The sequence below is a fragment of the Coptis chinensis genome, chromosome 9 (genome assembly GCF_015680905.1).
Source record: "Coptis chinensis isolate HL-2020 chromosome 9, ASM1568090v1, whole genome shotgun sequence".
Classification (NCBI taxonomy): domain Eukaryota; kingdom Viridiplantae; phylum Streptophyta; class Magnoliopsida; order Ranunculales; family Ranunculaceae; genus Coptis; species Coptis chinensis.
Genome location: NC_141464.1, coordinates 83,490,900 through 83,507,774, shown reverse-complemented (window position 1 = coordinate 83,507,774; position 16,875 = coordinate 83,490,900). Strand labels below are relative to the sequence as shown.

At 36.0% G+C, this 16,875-nt stretch overlaps 3 protein-coding genes and 1 long non-coding RNA gene across 4 annotated transcripts; 2 read left to right on the top strand and 2 right to left on the bottom strand.

Annotated features, from left to right (window-relative positions):
• The first annotated feature begins 1,913 nt into the window (after positions 1-1,913).
• HVT1 (helicase in vascular tissue and tapetum) lies at positions 1,914-12,982 on the top strand. Its single transcript, XM_086584700.1, has 14 exons — positions 1,914-2,125; positions 2,924-3,014; positions 3,241-3,556; positions 3,687-3,761; positions 4,816-4,860; positions 5,973-6,063; positions 6,217-6,275; positions 6,690-6,851; positions 7,203-7,255; positions 7,699-7,732; positions 7,846-7,935; positions 8,026-9,030; positions 9,603-10,679; positions 12,072-12,982. The coding sequence occupies exons 1-14, from the start codon at positions 1,999-2,001 to the stop codon at positions 12,609-12,611; spliced, it is 3,765 nt and encodes a 1,254-aa protein (XP_086440826.1). The 5' UTR covers positions 1,914-1,998; the 3' UTR covers positions 12,612-12,982.
• Positions 9,237-10,664, bottom strand: LOC147478870 (uncharacterized). Its single transcript, XR_015209282.1, has 2 exons — positions 10,526-10,664; positions 9,237-10,446 (listed from the first exon to the last, which is right to left on the bottom strand). It is a non-coding gene; the product is annotated as an uncharacterized LOC147478870 (long non-coding RNA).
• Positions 12,983-13,535: 553 nt separating the features above from the next.
• LOC147478868 (uncharacterized) lies at positions 13,536-14,429 on the top strand. Its single transcript, XM_086584701.1, has one exon. The coding sequence runs from the start codon at positions 13,557-13,559 to the stop codon at positions 14,211-14,213; it is 657 nt and encodes a 218-aa protein (XP_086440827.1). The 5' UTR covers positions 13,536-13,556; the 3' UTR covers positions 14,214-14,429.
• On the bottom strand, positions 14,350-16,584 carry REV7 (DNA-binding HORMA family protein). Its single transcript, XM_086584702.1, has 5 exons — positions 16,498-16,584; positions 16,328-16,408; positions 16,112-16,224; positions 15,029-15,218; positions 14,350-14,747 (listed from the first exon to the last, which is right to left on the bottom strand). The coding sequence occupies exons 1-5, from the start codon at positions 16,526-16,528 to the stop codon at positions 14,545-14,547; spliced, it is 618 nt and encodes a 205-aa protein (XP_086440828.1). The 5' UTR covers positions 16,529-16,584; the 3' UTR covers positions 14,350-14,544.
• Between the last annotated feature and the right edge of the window lie 291 nt (positions 16,585-16,875).

The window sequence follows — 16,875 nt, the reverse complement described above, 5'->3', positions numbered from 1 at the left end:
ACCCAAGTTCTATTTAACGTGGTTGAGTACTGTTAGAGTGTTAGGAAAGTCAGTCCATGACAAGTAGTACAGTAGTAGAAGGAAACTATGAATGATATAAGTACTTTACTAATTACCTTATTGGAATTTTATTATTCCAACATGTATAATGTTTGAAAATTGTTGTCTGGAAATGTATATTCCAACAACAATATTAAAAAAAAAAATCAAAATCCATTGAAACAAACAAAAAAAAACAAAAAGTTTTGCTAAACTGCACCAATTTTTGCTAATTTTTACAACACAATAGTTTTACTTTTATCATATTTTTGTAATTTTAAAAGAATCTCCAAACCTCCGATAGTGATGTTGCGCGCACACCCCCCCCCCCACATATTGTATCATCTCAATGTTATATGTTTTTTTGGATAGAAAATTCCTTGTTTGTTATTGATTGGACATACTTCAATTATATTTGTTCCCTCTCTACTCACAAAAACACATAAAAAAATGTAGGTAATGTATTATTATTATTTTTTTTGTTGACAATTGATATCTTGTAATTGAACTATCATTGTTTCATCTACTTGCAAATGCCATAAACTTTTCCTCAATGGATAATATTGCTAAAACTTTTGGAATGGATATTTAAGTGAAGCTTATAACCATCAACTTGTGGAAATCATGCATATAGGTTTCGACTTTCAAAACTTAACTAGGAAGGGAAAATGGCAATGTACAACAAAGCAATATAACTGGTATGGAAGATTTAAAAAAAAATAAAAAAAAAAAACTCCATTCATTAATTTTCTTCATTCTTGGCGGGCCATTGAATCCAAAACCATTGATCATTTTCCAAATATGAAATAAGCAATTAGTGTTTCATAAAGGGGCGATGCCATATCTACAAAGATATATACATGTTTTAGTTAGTGTGGATCCGGGCTTTGTGCGTGTGTCAGTCAATTTGAAAACCTTGAGAACGTAACTTGCAAATTACCGTACTTAAACTGATAAGTTGATAAGTGGACAGTTTTTTTTGCCCCGAAATATAAAATTTTCCGAAAGTGACTGAGTTTGATTGAAACTAGAAGTTTCTTAATTAAATTGGAAACATGAACATCACTGCATGAGTTATTTTGGTTTTTTAGAAACCAAAATTGGATTCAAATTCAATACCCACGGGAGTGATTTCGATCTCTATAAATACCTAATCTTTACGTGGAGTTTGGACATATATTTTTTTTCTATGGAGTAATAATGGGTGTTTGGACTGATCGACAAAATTTATTCGAGAGCTAACTATTTTAGTGTTGTAGCAACGGTGGAAAATATGGGAGCGTCAGTGCAAAGATAAGTTGATGGAGAACTGCCTGAAGAGCAAAGATGGTTGATCAAATAAGAGATTCTATTAGGAAGTAAAATTAAATGATGTTGTTGTTATGAGAACCTATTAGTACATTCACATCCCTAATATAATTATTACTACATGAAGATGTTATCTCACTTAAATTTTTATCCTTGGTCGAGTTAGAGCATCTTTAGGAGTGAAACAAAAAAAACACCAATTTTTTTAACCAAACTAAAAAAACACCAACCATTTTTAAGAGCAACATCAAATTTTCGACATCAAATGACACGGTTTTGGATAACCGTGCTTGTTATGCCGCCCGCCAGCGATGTATCGCACATCAATTATTAGTCAAAATTAAAGTGAAACTAAATTTTGGGATTCTCCTAAACATGAAAACACACCAAATTATTGAAAATTTAGTGTTTGATGCTAGAAAAGTATAACTCCTAAAGATTCTCTAAGACGGACCTAAATGAAGTTCGTATCTTTAGCGAGTCATAAAATCGGGTGTAACCCCGTGTCAAGTGTCAAGTGGCGTGCGTAATATATTCACTTTAGGTCAAAAAGAACACTGTGCCCAAGTCATTTTACCATATTACCCCTTCCACACAATCTTCTAAACAAAAACGAGACAAGCCCTCATTTTTCCAAAACCAGAGAGAACGATGGTGAGATCAGGGAAGAAAAAGGGATATAGCAAAAACCAAATTGATGAAAACCCTAACATTGAGGAACCCACTCTTATTCGTATTTCCAAAATAATAGATGACTTCTTTCAAGGAACTGACCAAGGTTATTTCATTCACTCACTTGTTTATATTCATTATATATTAATCTTTTTAATTTTTTTTGTTTTTAATATCCATTATGAGAAATGAGGAATGCCCATTTTTATCAAGTTTGGCTAAAGTCTTTATCTTTGATTTAGAAAAATGTTTATAGGAAATTTATACTGTGAATGTGGAACATGGGATTATGTGATGTGAGACATAAATTTGAAACTTTTTGAGATAGAAAGATTAAGAATGGTAGTAGGCAATTGATAGGGTGAGTTTCATCAATGCCACCTCAAAACAAGACTACCTCTTATTATTTGGTAGGGCTGGAAATGGTACGGGATGCGGCCCGAAAACCCCGAATCATTTTAACAAGATTTATATTTTGATGCCTAAAAATTAATTTATATCTTACAGTTTATATATGAAAATCATTCAAATAGTATATTTTTTGGTGTTTTTTTTAATGGATATGGATATATTCGAAATCCGACCCGGATGGATCCAAATATGGTAAAGAGTTTTGAGTGAAAATCGGACCCGAATCCGCTCCATTTCCAGCCCTAATTATTGGGATATCCAAAGCTGTAGTAAAACTTGGATTCCTAAGACCAAAAGATTTGGATCTTGTATGGTGGCATGAATCAATTTATATACAGATTTGATGTATTACTAGGTTTTTATTCCAGGGCTATGTTTGTTCGTGTATGGATTTTTTATTCCCCGGTTGTGTATAGGAACAGGTCCATATATTAATATGTTTTATGCAACTTTATTTAATGGGTCTTTAAACCTTGTCTTTTCTGAAATACAGTATATACATTTGAAGCTGGCTTAACAAATCCTGAGCGGGCTGTGGTGCATATGTTGTGCAGGAAAAGAGGTTTGGTGTCAAAAAGTACTGGGTGAGTCGATTCTTTTAAGTGTATTAAGCTCACACTCTGACACACGCACCACACCCTTGTTGAGTTACGAAATGTCACTGATTTCACTGTGATGCATGATCAAACTCGTAACTCAAATAAGCTTTTGGATTTGACCAGTACTTCATGGCCAATCAGATTAATATGCTAGTCTTTTGCACCTTAATTAATATTCCAATTTTTTCTTATGTACCTCAACCGTGTACAGGAAAGGCAAGCAGCGTCGTGTTTCTATTTGCAAGAGTAAAATTAAAAAACTGCGTGCCAGGAAGGAAAAGAAAAATGTCACTTCTCTGGCTTTTTCAGAAGAGACGAAAGAAGTCTTGCGGGATTTATTTACACGCTATCCTCCTAGTGATGGAGAGCAAAAGGGACAAATGCTAACAGATCATATTCGAGAAGTTGATAAAAAACTAAGAAAGAAGGATGATAGTTTTTACAAACCTTCAATGAGCAAAGCAGAAATTGCAAAGGAAATGAAAGCCCTTGCATTTAGAACGAAGAATACCCCAAAGTTGAGACAGGTTATCTTTATCAACCAGATTTAGTTGAAATATAGTTTTATTTTCCAGTGATCAGAATCTAAGTGCACTACTATTTTCTTTGACGTCGGATACGATATAAACAAAATTTAACTATGGTTCACACATGCAGATTGATGGAGAGAGGTCTAAACTTCCAATAGCTTCTTTCAGAGAGGCCATTACGTCAACAATAGAAACTAATCAGGTTTATTTAATTCTTCTTATTCTGCAGACTAGTTTTTATTCACCTTTCACTGGGTACATCTTATGTTGATGTAACAGCAGTATGTCAAAACTGGAAATTTATATGGTGTTCAGCGTCTTTTGTTACTTCCTTGTATCACTTTAGTCTGGACAAGAACTTTTAAGGCATGCCTTGTTTGTCTACAAGCTAATGTTATTAAAAATCCTACTTAATGAGACTCGAGGGTACGTGTCTTTGTATTGTGATGACAACTTAACCTTCAGGATTGCTGACTTGTGCAACATGATACAAGGAAGCATTCTACATCACTTACAAATAATGAATTTTATCGACATAAAAAAATTAATTTAAAATCGGAGCCACTTGAACTCCAATATGAAAACCAATGCATTTGGTGCAAGGTATTTTAGTTCAAAGCATAACTGCCATTCAATTTTATTGGGCATGATGGGTATGATCTTCTCAGCTGTTTTCTGTGAGCTTGAGAAGAGTAACCACAAAGTAAACAACTATAGATCTAGGAGTTGCAACGTCTTCACTTTAGTCGCAAGTTAATTTGTATGTAGAAATAGAATACCATATGTTACGACTAACACCATTTGTATATGCTGTGATAGTTGCACATGCCTAGATTACTATGTTGTATAATATAAGATGTGTATACTGATACTACTGCCCTTAGAATATGTTTATGTTGAAATTACTACAAAATTGTTACTTGTTTTTTGTTCATTTAAAAATTCCATCTGATTACATTGTTTCTTTTAGTATAATCCAATTATTGTACCTTTGTACCAAAAAATCATAATTAGTTTAACAACCCACAAATGTCAAAATCTCTTTAACTTGTGATGTGCTATTAGATATGGAATATGATGTAGTGATGTACATACTAAAACTCTAAGAGTATTCATTAGTCTGTGTATTATATGAGTGCATTCATCTAAAGTTTTTATTGGTTCACTGTACTTTTTCTTGTTGATTTAACGCGAGGTTGGTATGATGGGCTTTCTACTGCATTTCCTGAGACCTTGGTGTGTCTATTTGAAAACAGGTGGTGCTTATCTCTGGCGAGACTGGGTGTGGGAAGACTACACAGGTGACCAAGTCATTTCTTCTGTAGATTCTTGTTGGATGGTCTGAAAGAATATGATTCTTATTAGTTAGATACTTAGATTATAGCGGAAGACACACTTTATCTTGAAGTTCCTTGTGCAATTAACTTACAAACTGCTAGAATAGTAACCAGAAGAAAATACTGCTTGAATATGTGGCCTGGAACTAGTTACTTATTTTCTGCTCCATGAATAAATACACAATCCTTGCGAAACTGTAGGAACTGTAGTAAATAAAAGCTGTAATAAGGTGGACAAGAAAGAAGAGAGTAGTGACCAGAGGGATGGCTTGAATGAAAAGTTCAATAATACTTTTAAGAGGCAGAGGACTATAAGGAGACGGATATTATCTGAAATGATTGATGGGAATCAAATCCTTAATTTTCCAACAACTAGCTATTTACGGACGGTAGTGTTCCCTTGTCCGAAGACATGTGGCAAATGTATGATGTCATACATATGTATGTGAAGTTGGTCATGTGGTCAAACCTCGTATCTTTTGTCATATTAGGAGTCCTTCATTTTATAGGGCTCTCTCTACTGCAGAGTGACTTAGTGGTCATTATTGCAGTTGTCTGGCCACGTTCTACAGTTGTTTCCTTTGATGCGTGCATCAACACTCTCACTCTTTCCATTCACATGGCCATTGGTTGGCTGACTATGTTAAACGGATGTAAAGTCCACTTTAGGTATCATTAAGTTACAAGTACTAGGTAGGATTGATCCAAACGGATCTGGTCTCTTCCCCAAACAAGCAATATCACTAACATTTCTTTCAATTTTGAATGATTTGAATGTTTTGATTTATCCAGACATTCTGTATGTGATTAAGCGAAAACGGTTATGAATATACTGGCTATTGGTTTTGCTCCAAAATTGATTTTGCCTATGTGATTGTGTCTATAAATAATTTACAAAATCAAGGAAAGTGTTCATCTATGAAATTTGGCCGCTGTTACCAATATCTGTTGAAATCATATAGTTGTTGTTGTTGTTGTTATTATTATTATTATTATTAGCGTTAATTTCATTACTTTTTGTTCCCTCTTAGCATTTTTACTAATCCTCTGTCTTCATTTTTTACAATCTTTTCCAGGTCCCACAGTATCTGTTGGACTATATGTGGGGCAAGGGTGAGGCCTGTAAAATCATTTGCACTCAACCTCGACGTATATCAGCGACATCAGGTGCATGATATAGCAATTACTAACAATTGGTCACTTTCAATTGCATGATTTTCTTCTCAGTTTCCCTTTCAGATATTTACCCAGTTCCTTCCTCACCACTGGGCTTATTTTTCCTTTTACCTTTTTGTGTATTTTTTTGTTTTGGGTATGTAGTTGCTGAGAGAATATCTTATGAAAGAGGAGAAAAGGTTGGAGAGAGCATCGGATACAAGGTAGCCTCTGTAGTCTGTTTGACTTTTGAGTTGAAAATTTCCACATTTCATCCACCAAACAAATTGAAAACTAATTTTAGGTCATGCCTATGAAATTGAAATAACAAGTTCGGAAGTTCCTTTTATAACTAACTCGATCCTGTACGCTGTAACTTATTTTGGGAACCTTTTAGTGCATGAAGTTATGTGCAATTGTGCAGTAAACAAACAATCTAGAAATGGTTTGACGAAAGTTTGCTTCAAGCTCGTAGTGGATATCACTCTTAAAAATTAATTTCATCATAAATTTTCTGTACTGGACTACAGGCTCTCTTGATAGTTGGTGCAGACAATAGTTTAATAATGAATGCGGTGTTTTCTCTTTCTATCTTTGATTCTATTAACTTATTTACTCGTGTTGTTTGTGATCTTTAGATTCGCCTGGAGACCAAAGGTGGAAAGCGCTCGTCTATAATGTTTTGCACAAATGGGATTCTTTTGAGGGTGCTTGTAGGGAAAGGCACTAATGACTCAAAGACCGCATCGGAAGATATATCCTCGAAGGAAAGCATTTTTGGAGTAACCCACATTATTGTGGTAAGAATCAATTTTGTCATACACCATGTGATGGCAGAAATCTGTTTGTTGGCAAATCTGATTGTTATTCTTCCTTTTAAGCAGCTGTTTATATCCTGAAATGAAGCAACTTTGCATCACTTTCTGGCTTCTTATAAACAAGTATCACTGTGTATTGTATGTGCACAGTTATTCTGAAAATTTGTACTCCTTCCCGGTCTTCCTTCTGTCCAATTGGGTTCAGTGTTCTCAGGACGCTGTTTCATCTTTGTGCGTCTACAATTTACTAGCAATGTGTGATATTATGATTTTGTCTTATATTGGGTTGTTATTGTTCAATGATCGTTGACTCACGGCATTATTTCTTTGTAGGATGAAATTCATGAAAGGGATCGATTCTCTGATTTTATTCTAACAATTCTTAGGTAAGATAATTTATGGCCATGATTGTTTGTTTTGTTTTGATATAAGTGGACATGGAATATTTTCAGTTTTTCACTTTGAGGTAACTGATGTGAATCAGAATCACACATGATATTGTTAGTAGATGGCATTCTTGATACTTTTCCTACTCGGAAAATGCTTAACTTCAAGAGAAATGCTGCGGCAGTGAAGATTCAGACATTTTAAACCCTCAAATTTTTGCATCAGTACGTTTTCAGGCTTGACAACATCTTGTGGTTATATATTCTGCGTTTTCCTTGCCAATAGAAAGTCAATTCGAACTGGAGCATGAGAGAATGCTAATTACTTGTTCATATAGTTTAAAAGGATTGAACTATCAATCATAGTATATGATATGTGTGATATTGGTTTGCATTGTACCTATTATGATTTTTAATTCTCTAATCGTTTTCTTTCTGTGTAGAGACGTGCTCCCCTCACATCCTCATCTACGTCTGGCAAGTTTTGTTTAGAACTTCCTTGTTTATACATGTAATCATGTTCTTGGGTACTTTACTTTCTGTTGGCAATTACACTTATAGAATGTTTTCACATCATGTCAAGTGAACAGATACTGATGAGTGCTACACTTGATGCTGAACGATTTTCGCAATATTTTGGTGGCTGCCCTGTTATTCGTGTTCCTGGTTTTACTCATCCTGTATATATTTCTCTCGATGAACTCGTGTTAATTTTTTCGTGCCTCGTAGTTGACATTCTTGTAACTTTCATTCACATTTCCATGTTTCAGGTCAAAAATTTTTATTTAGAGGATATTCTCTCCATACTCAAATCAAGTGAGAGCAATCATCTTGACTCTCTTTCCCCAAATGATACTGTGCAAGGAGCTGATTTAACAGAGGATTATACAGCTTCACTTGATGAAGCTATCAACTTGGCATGGTCTAGTGATGAATTTGATCCCCTCCTTGAATTAGTTTCTTCTGAGGCAACTCCAAGAATATTGAATTACCAAGATTCCTTGAATGGAGCATCTCCATTAATGGTGTTTGCCGGAAAAGGTAATGTTTCTGATGTCTGTATGCTACTCTCACTTGGTGCGGATTGCAACTTATGTGCAAAAGATGGAAAAACAGCAGTGGAGTGGGCTCAACAAGAAAACCAGGGAGAAGTTGTTGAAGTAATCAAAAGCCACCTTCAAAATGTTGTTTCAAAATCAGTAGAGGAATACGACCTACTTGAAAAATATCTGGCTAGTGTCAACCCAGAGCATATTGATATTATTCTTATTGAGCGTTTGTTAAGGAAAATATGTACTGATTCTGATGAAGGTGCCGTGCTAATTTTCCTTCCGGGATGGGATGATATAAATAAAACCCGAGAAAGATTACTTGCTTCACCCTTTTTTGAAGATACTTCAAAGTTTGTCATAATCGCTCTTCACTCTATGGTTCCATCTGTTGAACAGAAAAAGGTTTTTAAACGTCCGCCTCATGGGTCCCGAAAAATCATTCTTTCAACTAACATTGCTGAGACAGCTGTTACCATTGATGATGTTGTGTATGTTATAGATAGTGGCCGCATGAAAGAGAAAAGTTATGATCCTTATAGTAATGTCTCAACACTTCATTCGTCTTGGGTTTCAAAAGCAAGTGCAAAGCAGAGAGAAGGGCGTGCAGGGCGTTGTCAACCCGGAATTTGTTACCATCTGTACTCAAAAACTCGAGCCACGTCTCTACCGGAGTTTCAAGTTCCCGAAATTAAGAGGATGCCAATTGAAGAACTGTGTTTGCAGGTATATGTTGATACCACCTGTCCCTTCTTTATTCCTTCCCATATTTGCAAGCATCGTATGTTTTGTTAGTCGAGATAGATATTTCAACCTCTAAATTTATGTAAAGGTTGTGAAGAAACTCTCGGGCTTGCATAAATTTGCAAAAAAATCTGTAAACGATGTAAATAGTGAACCCATTGGTGAAATGGTAGGAGTATGAATCACTCAACAGAAATAATATTTCAATTTTATATGCATCTAACTTCAGAATGAGATAAGTACATGGAAAACAACTGCCTTTTCCTACGTTAGTGTTTTTGGTATTATATTGGATTTAACCCAAGTGGACCACTCTCACTTCATTAGAAGACAAAGCTTTGTTTTGGCTCGACTACCTGCGTTCTCCCCCCTTACTGTCTTTTTCAAATGATAGCCCTTCGTTGACAAGGATGGACCTCTATTCCATCCCTCTCTTTGTATACAACCAGCTTTAACATAAAGAACTTCAGATATTACGATATTATAAATATTGGCGACATTGCAATAATGTGGCAGAGATGTTGATTTTTCTTTATCTGGGGTTCAATTTGTAGGTGAAGTTGCTTGATCCAAACTGCCGAATTGTGGATTTCCTGCAGAAGACACTTGATCCTCCAATTTCTGAGACTATACGCAATGCAATTTTGGTTCTTCAAGATATTGGGGCATTAAGTCCTGATGAAGGTCTTACTGAACTTGGCGAAAAGCTGGGTTCACTACCAGTACATCCATCAACTAGCAAGATGCTTTTCTTTGCCATATTAATGAATTGCCTCGAACCGGCTCTAACTCTAGCTTGTGCATCTGACTATAGAGACCCCTTTATTCTTCCCATGGTTCCAAATGAAAAGAAGAAAGCGCTTGCTGCGAAGGCTGAACTAGCTTCATTATATGGTGGACACAGTGATCAACTAATGGTCATTGCAGCATATGATTGTTGGAAACGTGCAAAAGATAAGGGTCAAGAAGCACAATTCTGTTCCGAGTATTTTGTATCTTCAGGCACAATGAACATGTTGTCTAGCATGCGTATGCAGCTCCAGAGAGAGTTGATCCATACTGGTTTTATGCAAGAAGATGCATCCCAGTGTAGCCTAAATGCACGAGATCCAGGGATACTTCATGCAGTCCTTGTAGCAGGTTTATATCCTATGGTTGGAAGATTGCTTCCTCCTCTTAAAAGTGGACGGCGAGTGGTAGTGGAAACTGCTTGTGGTGCAAAAGTTCGATTACATCCTCACTCCTCAAATTTTAAATTATCATTTGACCAGTCAAATAGCCAGCCGCTCGTTATATATGATGAGATAACCCGGGGAGATGGGGGCATGTACATAAGAAATTGTTCCATTGTGGGGCCATACCCTTTACTTATACATGCAACAGAGATGGTGGTTGCTCCTGCAGAGGACAATGAAGATGAGAGTGATGATGATTGTGATGCATCTGAAAGTGATGAAGATGGAATTGAATTGAATACCATATCTGGTCGACAAGAAGAACGCATCATGTCCTCTCCCGATAATACTGTTTCAGTAGTCATCGATCGGTGGCTTAAGTTCGAGTCAACAGCACTTGATGTTGCTCAAATCTACTGTTTACGAGAGCGATTACGTGCGGCTATCTTGTTCAAAGTAAGTTCCTTACATTTGCTTAAGTTTTCAATGAGAACTAGCTTTCTGTCCCTGCACAATTCTTTTACAGATAAATTAACAAAAATCAATTGAAATAAAAAGAAATAACAGAATAAAAGAAAGCGAAATTGCAATTTAGCAATACTTCATTTTATACACGATCTAGAATTTCTCAAATACAAACCCTCAAAATAATAATATAAGTGAAGACATAAAAACAAACTCCTGAATTCCAGTGATATCAATTAATAAGCCATAACCCCAATCACAAATCCAAACCAATTCAACATCAAGACACTTAGAATCCGAATCAAACGAGGCTAAATAACTCATTTAATGATGGTTTTGGTTCAGAAAAAGCATGCCGATGAAGATCTCGTATAGTTTACATTTCGCTTAGTAAAACTGTCGGGTATGTTGGGAGAGAAATCACAATAAGTGTGCAATTAAAACGGTTTAAAGTGTAACACATAGGCATCCCAGTAAAAATTAAGTCATTCTAGAAATATAACCCTTACAATTGTAAGGTGCCATTTTGATATTGCTTACGATGCTCAATATTGCATGCTATCTTCTCAAAATCCTAGCATTTATCTTCTCCAATATGTTCTATACGAATGCCTCAACAAAAAGAACTCACCAAAAACAGCTTGCGTATGAGTCTCTAGGGAATTTCCAGCCTTTAAGGATGTTACAAAGATTTCCATCAAGACTGATTTGTATTTACCAACACCACACTCTTAGCTGGAATGAATCCATAATGAAAAATGACATTTTTTTTTTTTTATGAATCAGACAGACAAATGATTTGATATAAAGAGACCCAACCATAGTTTAATGTCATTTGCATTGTTGTGCACTCGAATATATATGATACACCATTAAAATAATAATAATAAAAAAATATAACTGCACAAAGGAGTAAATAGCCGTTTTTAGTTCTGTTCAACAGCTGATTTCATTTATCATAGATGCAACACCAACCTTTTTTTTCCTTATTGTTGTGTATAGAGCAGTATTTTCACACGTTGTTGTCATTAAGTAGTCAATCTATGTCATTCATTGGACTTAGGATGCTTGGGGCAATTTTGAGTCACTTCGGTTAAGCTTATTTATCTTCAAGGTAGGTCTAGTTCTGTTCCTATTAGTTTCTTCAAAAAAAAAAAAAAAACTTTCGTCAGTTTATAACTCTAAACTCTTGTTTCAACCAGCAGCCTTTTGCACAAGTGTAAATAAAATTATGTTTGATGTGCAAAAAGTCTCGAGTGTACTATGATTATTATATTTAACCTATGTAATATATCATGGTTTTAGTTTTTTTAACGTGTTATGTAATATCATACAATGTGATCTCCTTTGGACAATTACAAGCCCAAGCTGTATGTTTTGTAGGTAAAATACCCAAGTAAAGTTCTACCTCCAGCTCTAGGGGCGTCTATGTATGCGATAGCTTGCATTCTTTCATATGATGGGCTTTCAGGGATATCACCTTCTTTGAAAACAATTGGCTCATTAACCTCGATGAAGAATGCAACTGAACCCTCTGGTACAGACAGCAAACCCAGCGCATTTCTAAGGTCTTTACTTAGTGATGCTCCCGCTCCCCCAGAAACCTCTCCTCATTATCACAAACCAAGGCAAATGTCAAGAAGTATGCACCGTAGTGGGACATCAAAGCCTGTTGTAGAGCAACCACACATGCAGATTGGTATAGACCCATACCAGCAAACTCACTTTCAAGGACCGCTTATGCATCCAGTATACGTGCAAACTCAGTTGCCAGGACCATTCATGCAGCCCATATATGTCCCGATTGGTCTATACCCAGTCCAGAGGACACAGTTTAAAGGTCAGGGATTTGGAGGGCACAGTTCAGGTGGATATGGGAGGACTGATTCTTTCAAACGGAGGCGTGGTACTGGTCCCTCTTGACCTTGGTGGTTGAGATCCATTTCTGACCAATTTTAAGATGGATGGGCGAAAGTTAGCTCTGGTTTTTGCACTATGGTTTCAACCGTTTATGTGACAGAGCTATGGAGGCTGCTACATAGTTGTTAGGATGATGTGTATGTAGCTGCACATGGATGGTTTTTTTAAACACCCATCCATCTTTGTACAAGAACATAGAAAAGAAAGAACGCATACCTCAACAATGTTGTAACAGGATTCTCTTTTCATGCGTATTGTTCAGCTGTAGACTCACTTTTAGCCATTTCCTTCTCCTGTTCTTAAAAGTTAGCACATGTAAGGAGAAACAAGGTTTATCGCTTGATGACCATCATAATGGTAGAGCTTTCAGTATATATTTCTCAACTGTGCTACGATGGCTATGTTGTACTGCGTTGGTTATGTTGTGCGCATCTATCACTTCTGAAGTGTCAGACCTGTTTTAAGCTATGATTGTTATTTAGGTTCAAAAGTCAAAATTCTATCAAGGCTTGAAAACACTATATATGCTTCTGGTCATATATGCTTCGGGTCATTACTTGACTTGTAAATGTAAAATTATGTTCTCTTTGCTCATAATTTTCTGTATGAAAATAACTGTTTAAGGGGAAGGGGTGTAATTTTTAACAAATAGATGAACCCTTCTCGATTAATTATGATTGCTCTCAGAACAGGTTCTAATCAAAATTTTAGATTGTTTTCTTTCTATCACATCACCACTCAAACAAGAAGATTTGCAGTATTGATGGAGGAAAAAAGAGGGCCACGCTGCCACGAGACACTGGCGTTTTATTTAGGATTGTCCGGGTCCAACACATCCAATGATCCAATGCTTATCCAAAACATAAAAGATTACATTAGTGCTTATCCAATGCTTTAATCTAATATATATATTTTCCATTACCCTATTAAATACTGAAAGTGGAAAGAATGATAAGTGAGAGCAACAAAATGGAATTTGGGGTGGGTTGTAGGCCATTAATCATTGCCATGAAGGGTCACCCCGGCACAGGCAAGAGCAAACTTGCCCATGCCATAGCAACTACCTTGAGATTCCCACTCATCGACAAAGATGACGCTCGAGATTGCACCCTGCCACTCACCACCTCATCATCTGCCAAACAGCTCAATGACTTGAGTTACCAAATCATCTGGCGAATTGCTAAGACCCAACTTGATTTAGGCCTCAGTGTTGTCATTGACTCCCCTCTCTCTCGGACAGCCCACCTCGATCACCTTAAACAGATTGCTGCTCCTTCTGGGGCTCACATTGTTATCATCGAATGTATGCCCCACAATGAAGCCAAGTGGCGTCAACGACTTGAGGAGAGAGGAATGAATGACGCTGCCAATTGGCATAAACCAGCCACTTGGCAAGATTTGGAAAAGCTTGTTGAAGGCTACAATGGGTGCTATGATTATGACGTTGGTGATGTGCCCAAGCTGGTTATAGACACCACAGCAGAGGTTGATGTTCAGGAACTTGTTTCTACTGTATTGAGATTCATTGTCACCCATGCTGGTAGTGGTAGCAGTCAAGTTGATGATCTGATATTTGAGAACATGTTGCCGCGTGTTTGCACCTAGGTTATGGTCAGCAGTCTCTGTAATTACACTTCATCTTGCACTACTTGCACTACATGTTGCTTAGCTTTTAGCTTATTACTCTGTTTAGTTACCAAAAGATAAAAATATGGGTTTACTATATTAACTAGTCATTTACTACCATTTGTCCAAAAGTTTGTAATGCTAAACGGCTGAAGTCAACATTAATAAGAAGTTAGCGAAATAACATTGTACAAATAAGTAGCAAACACAAGCATGGGAAAGAACATATGATATTGTCTGGAATGCCTGGTAATTTACAGGGTGATTGTAATATTCACAAGTTACATATAGGCTGTTTCTTGGATGTGATTCACTGCTGCCTTGCTTTTAAGATATTTGAGTGTTCCAGGTACACCTGCAGATTTAGAGGTTCGCTGCTCAATGACTTGATCGGGGTTATGAGTGGAGGCTGATCCCACTGCCTAGCATCTGTTGGAATCCACAAATCTGCCTGTTTCCCTGGACTAGACTGAGGAAGAGAACGGAAGTACGCTGTTATCTCCCACCTGCAATCTGTTTTAGAGGCTAAACTTTATTCGTGGATCTATCACCATCAAACTAAATCCCACAAGAGTACTACATTATACCAGTGAAACATATTATAAGCTAAGTGATCTATCCTCATCATACTAAACCCCACAAGAATACTATATTATACCAGTAAAACATATCATAAGCTAGTGATCATTAAAGTGAGAACTTAACTATAATAATTTCTGGTGAACTGGAAACCACACAAATCAAACTTAGAACTTAAAAAATAAGGCAAAACAGAAAGCAGTTAGTACACATACCCCTTGGCAGAGCCTTTGAAAGGGGTTCTGACACTGGAAGCTTGAGTAAGAATGATCTCAAAGAGAACTCCAGATCAGCTTCCTCCACATTCATTTTATATGACTGGTTCACCGTGACATTGAATACAAACCTTTCAAACGGGACATTGTCATTGTTGAAAAATATAACTACCACTCTATCCACCACTCCCTAATTGGGAAAAAAAAAAAAAACACATAAGTGATACATACATGACGACACCCGAATAATATGGATGTAGCAAGTAGCAGTACATCATAACTTTAATTCTAGAGAATCAAAACCTCCATTTACAATAAGCAATGACTTGTCTCGTCTTGTTCTTTTCCTAACTCTAAGCCTTTGGTGCTTGGGATTATAACCCACCAATCACCTTCACTTGTCAACCTAGCTCACTATCAATGCTTGAGATGTTGCACATCAAGCTTTAACCTATCTCCACAGGCTTTTCATGGTTCATATGAGTGACCATCTAAAATGAAACCTTAGGTCCCTCCTACTTAGGCAGCATAGGTATTTGGTGTCATTCTTGCTCTACTATAATGACAACGACATATAGGTCTAAGAGTCTTGGCCTGTAAACAAACTTCACATACAGAGAAGACGGGCATAAACTAGAACACCCCCCTTTTATCTCGACCAAGACACTCGAAAAAAGTCTAGTTTCCTTGTACCATTTCAAAAGCCTATTAAAAATCTTTGATGCAGCAATCTCATACTTAAAAGACTTGTCCCTTCCTTTGCATCCAAGAAAATCATGTTCTAGGAACATACTCTCTCCAAGCTCATATTCCTTCCACTGATCAATAATCCACGGTCTCCTTGGATATACTTAACAAGCAGAAACTCACAAATTCTTAGAAATTCTTCTAAATCAATCTATAATTAGACTTCTTCATCTTAGTCATCTCCTAATATCACTCGCCAAAGATGCACAAAGTTCATTTTAATCAACAATCTCTTAACTTAATAACAATATACTATATGGATCAATATTCAACACACACCTTAGCTCATTTCATCCAAAATAGACTAAAGAAACAAAATGAAGGAACTAATCAGACCTTTTCAATAAAGGGTTGAAGCCCAATAACAGCAGAATGAATATAATCTCTAAGTTGAGGATGTCTAGCTCTATGAACAACTACATTCATATACCTTCTTCTCTCAAAAGCACCTACATATCAAAAAAACAACCAAAACATCAAAACTAAACCATTAAACTTCATTTAAAAGAATGCCCAACATGATTTTTCATCCAAAGATGATAAATTTTTTACCAGATGGATAAACTCCTTTGAGAAAAACAATTGAAGTAATGGCTACTTCAAGGAATTCAACAACAACTTTAGTTATTTTAACTGCAAAATGAATAAAAAATGAAACATGTTAGAAAAAGAGAGGTTGTAAATTTGAGGAAGGAGATAATAAAAGTGTTTTGAGATTGGACCTTGTGGAGTTTGATTCTCTCTTCTTTCCATGAAAATTTTGATAGAAAAAAAACAGAGAAAAGTGAAGAACGTTCAGTTCAGAAAATTTACGATATATATTTTGCAATATCGACGAAAAATGTGAATTTCGAGAATATGTTTTGTTTATCGGAATAAACAAATTGTCGATAATTTATGAAATGCCAACCGTCAGTGATATCGTTGATATTTTGAGTCTTTTTGTAGTATAGTACAAAATATCGATTCCTGATTTATGGATATGTATCATGGATATATCTCTCTTTTTGGGATATTTGACATTGTTTCATATGCAAAAATCATGGATATATCTAAAATATCGATAAATATCGTGAATATTATAGATATTTTTGATATAT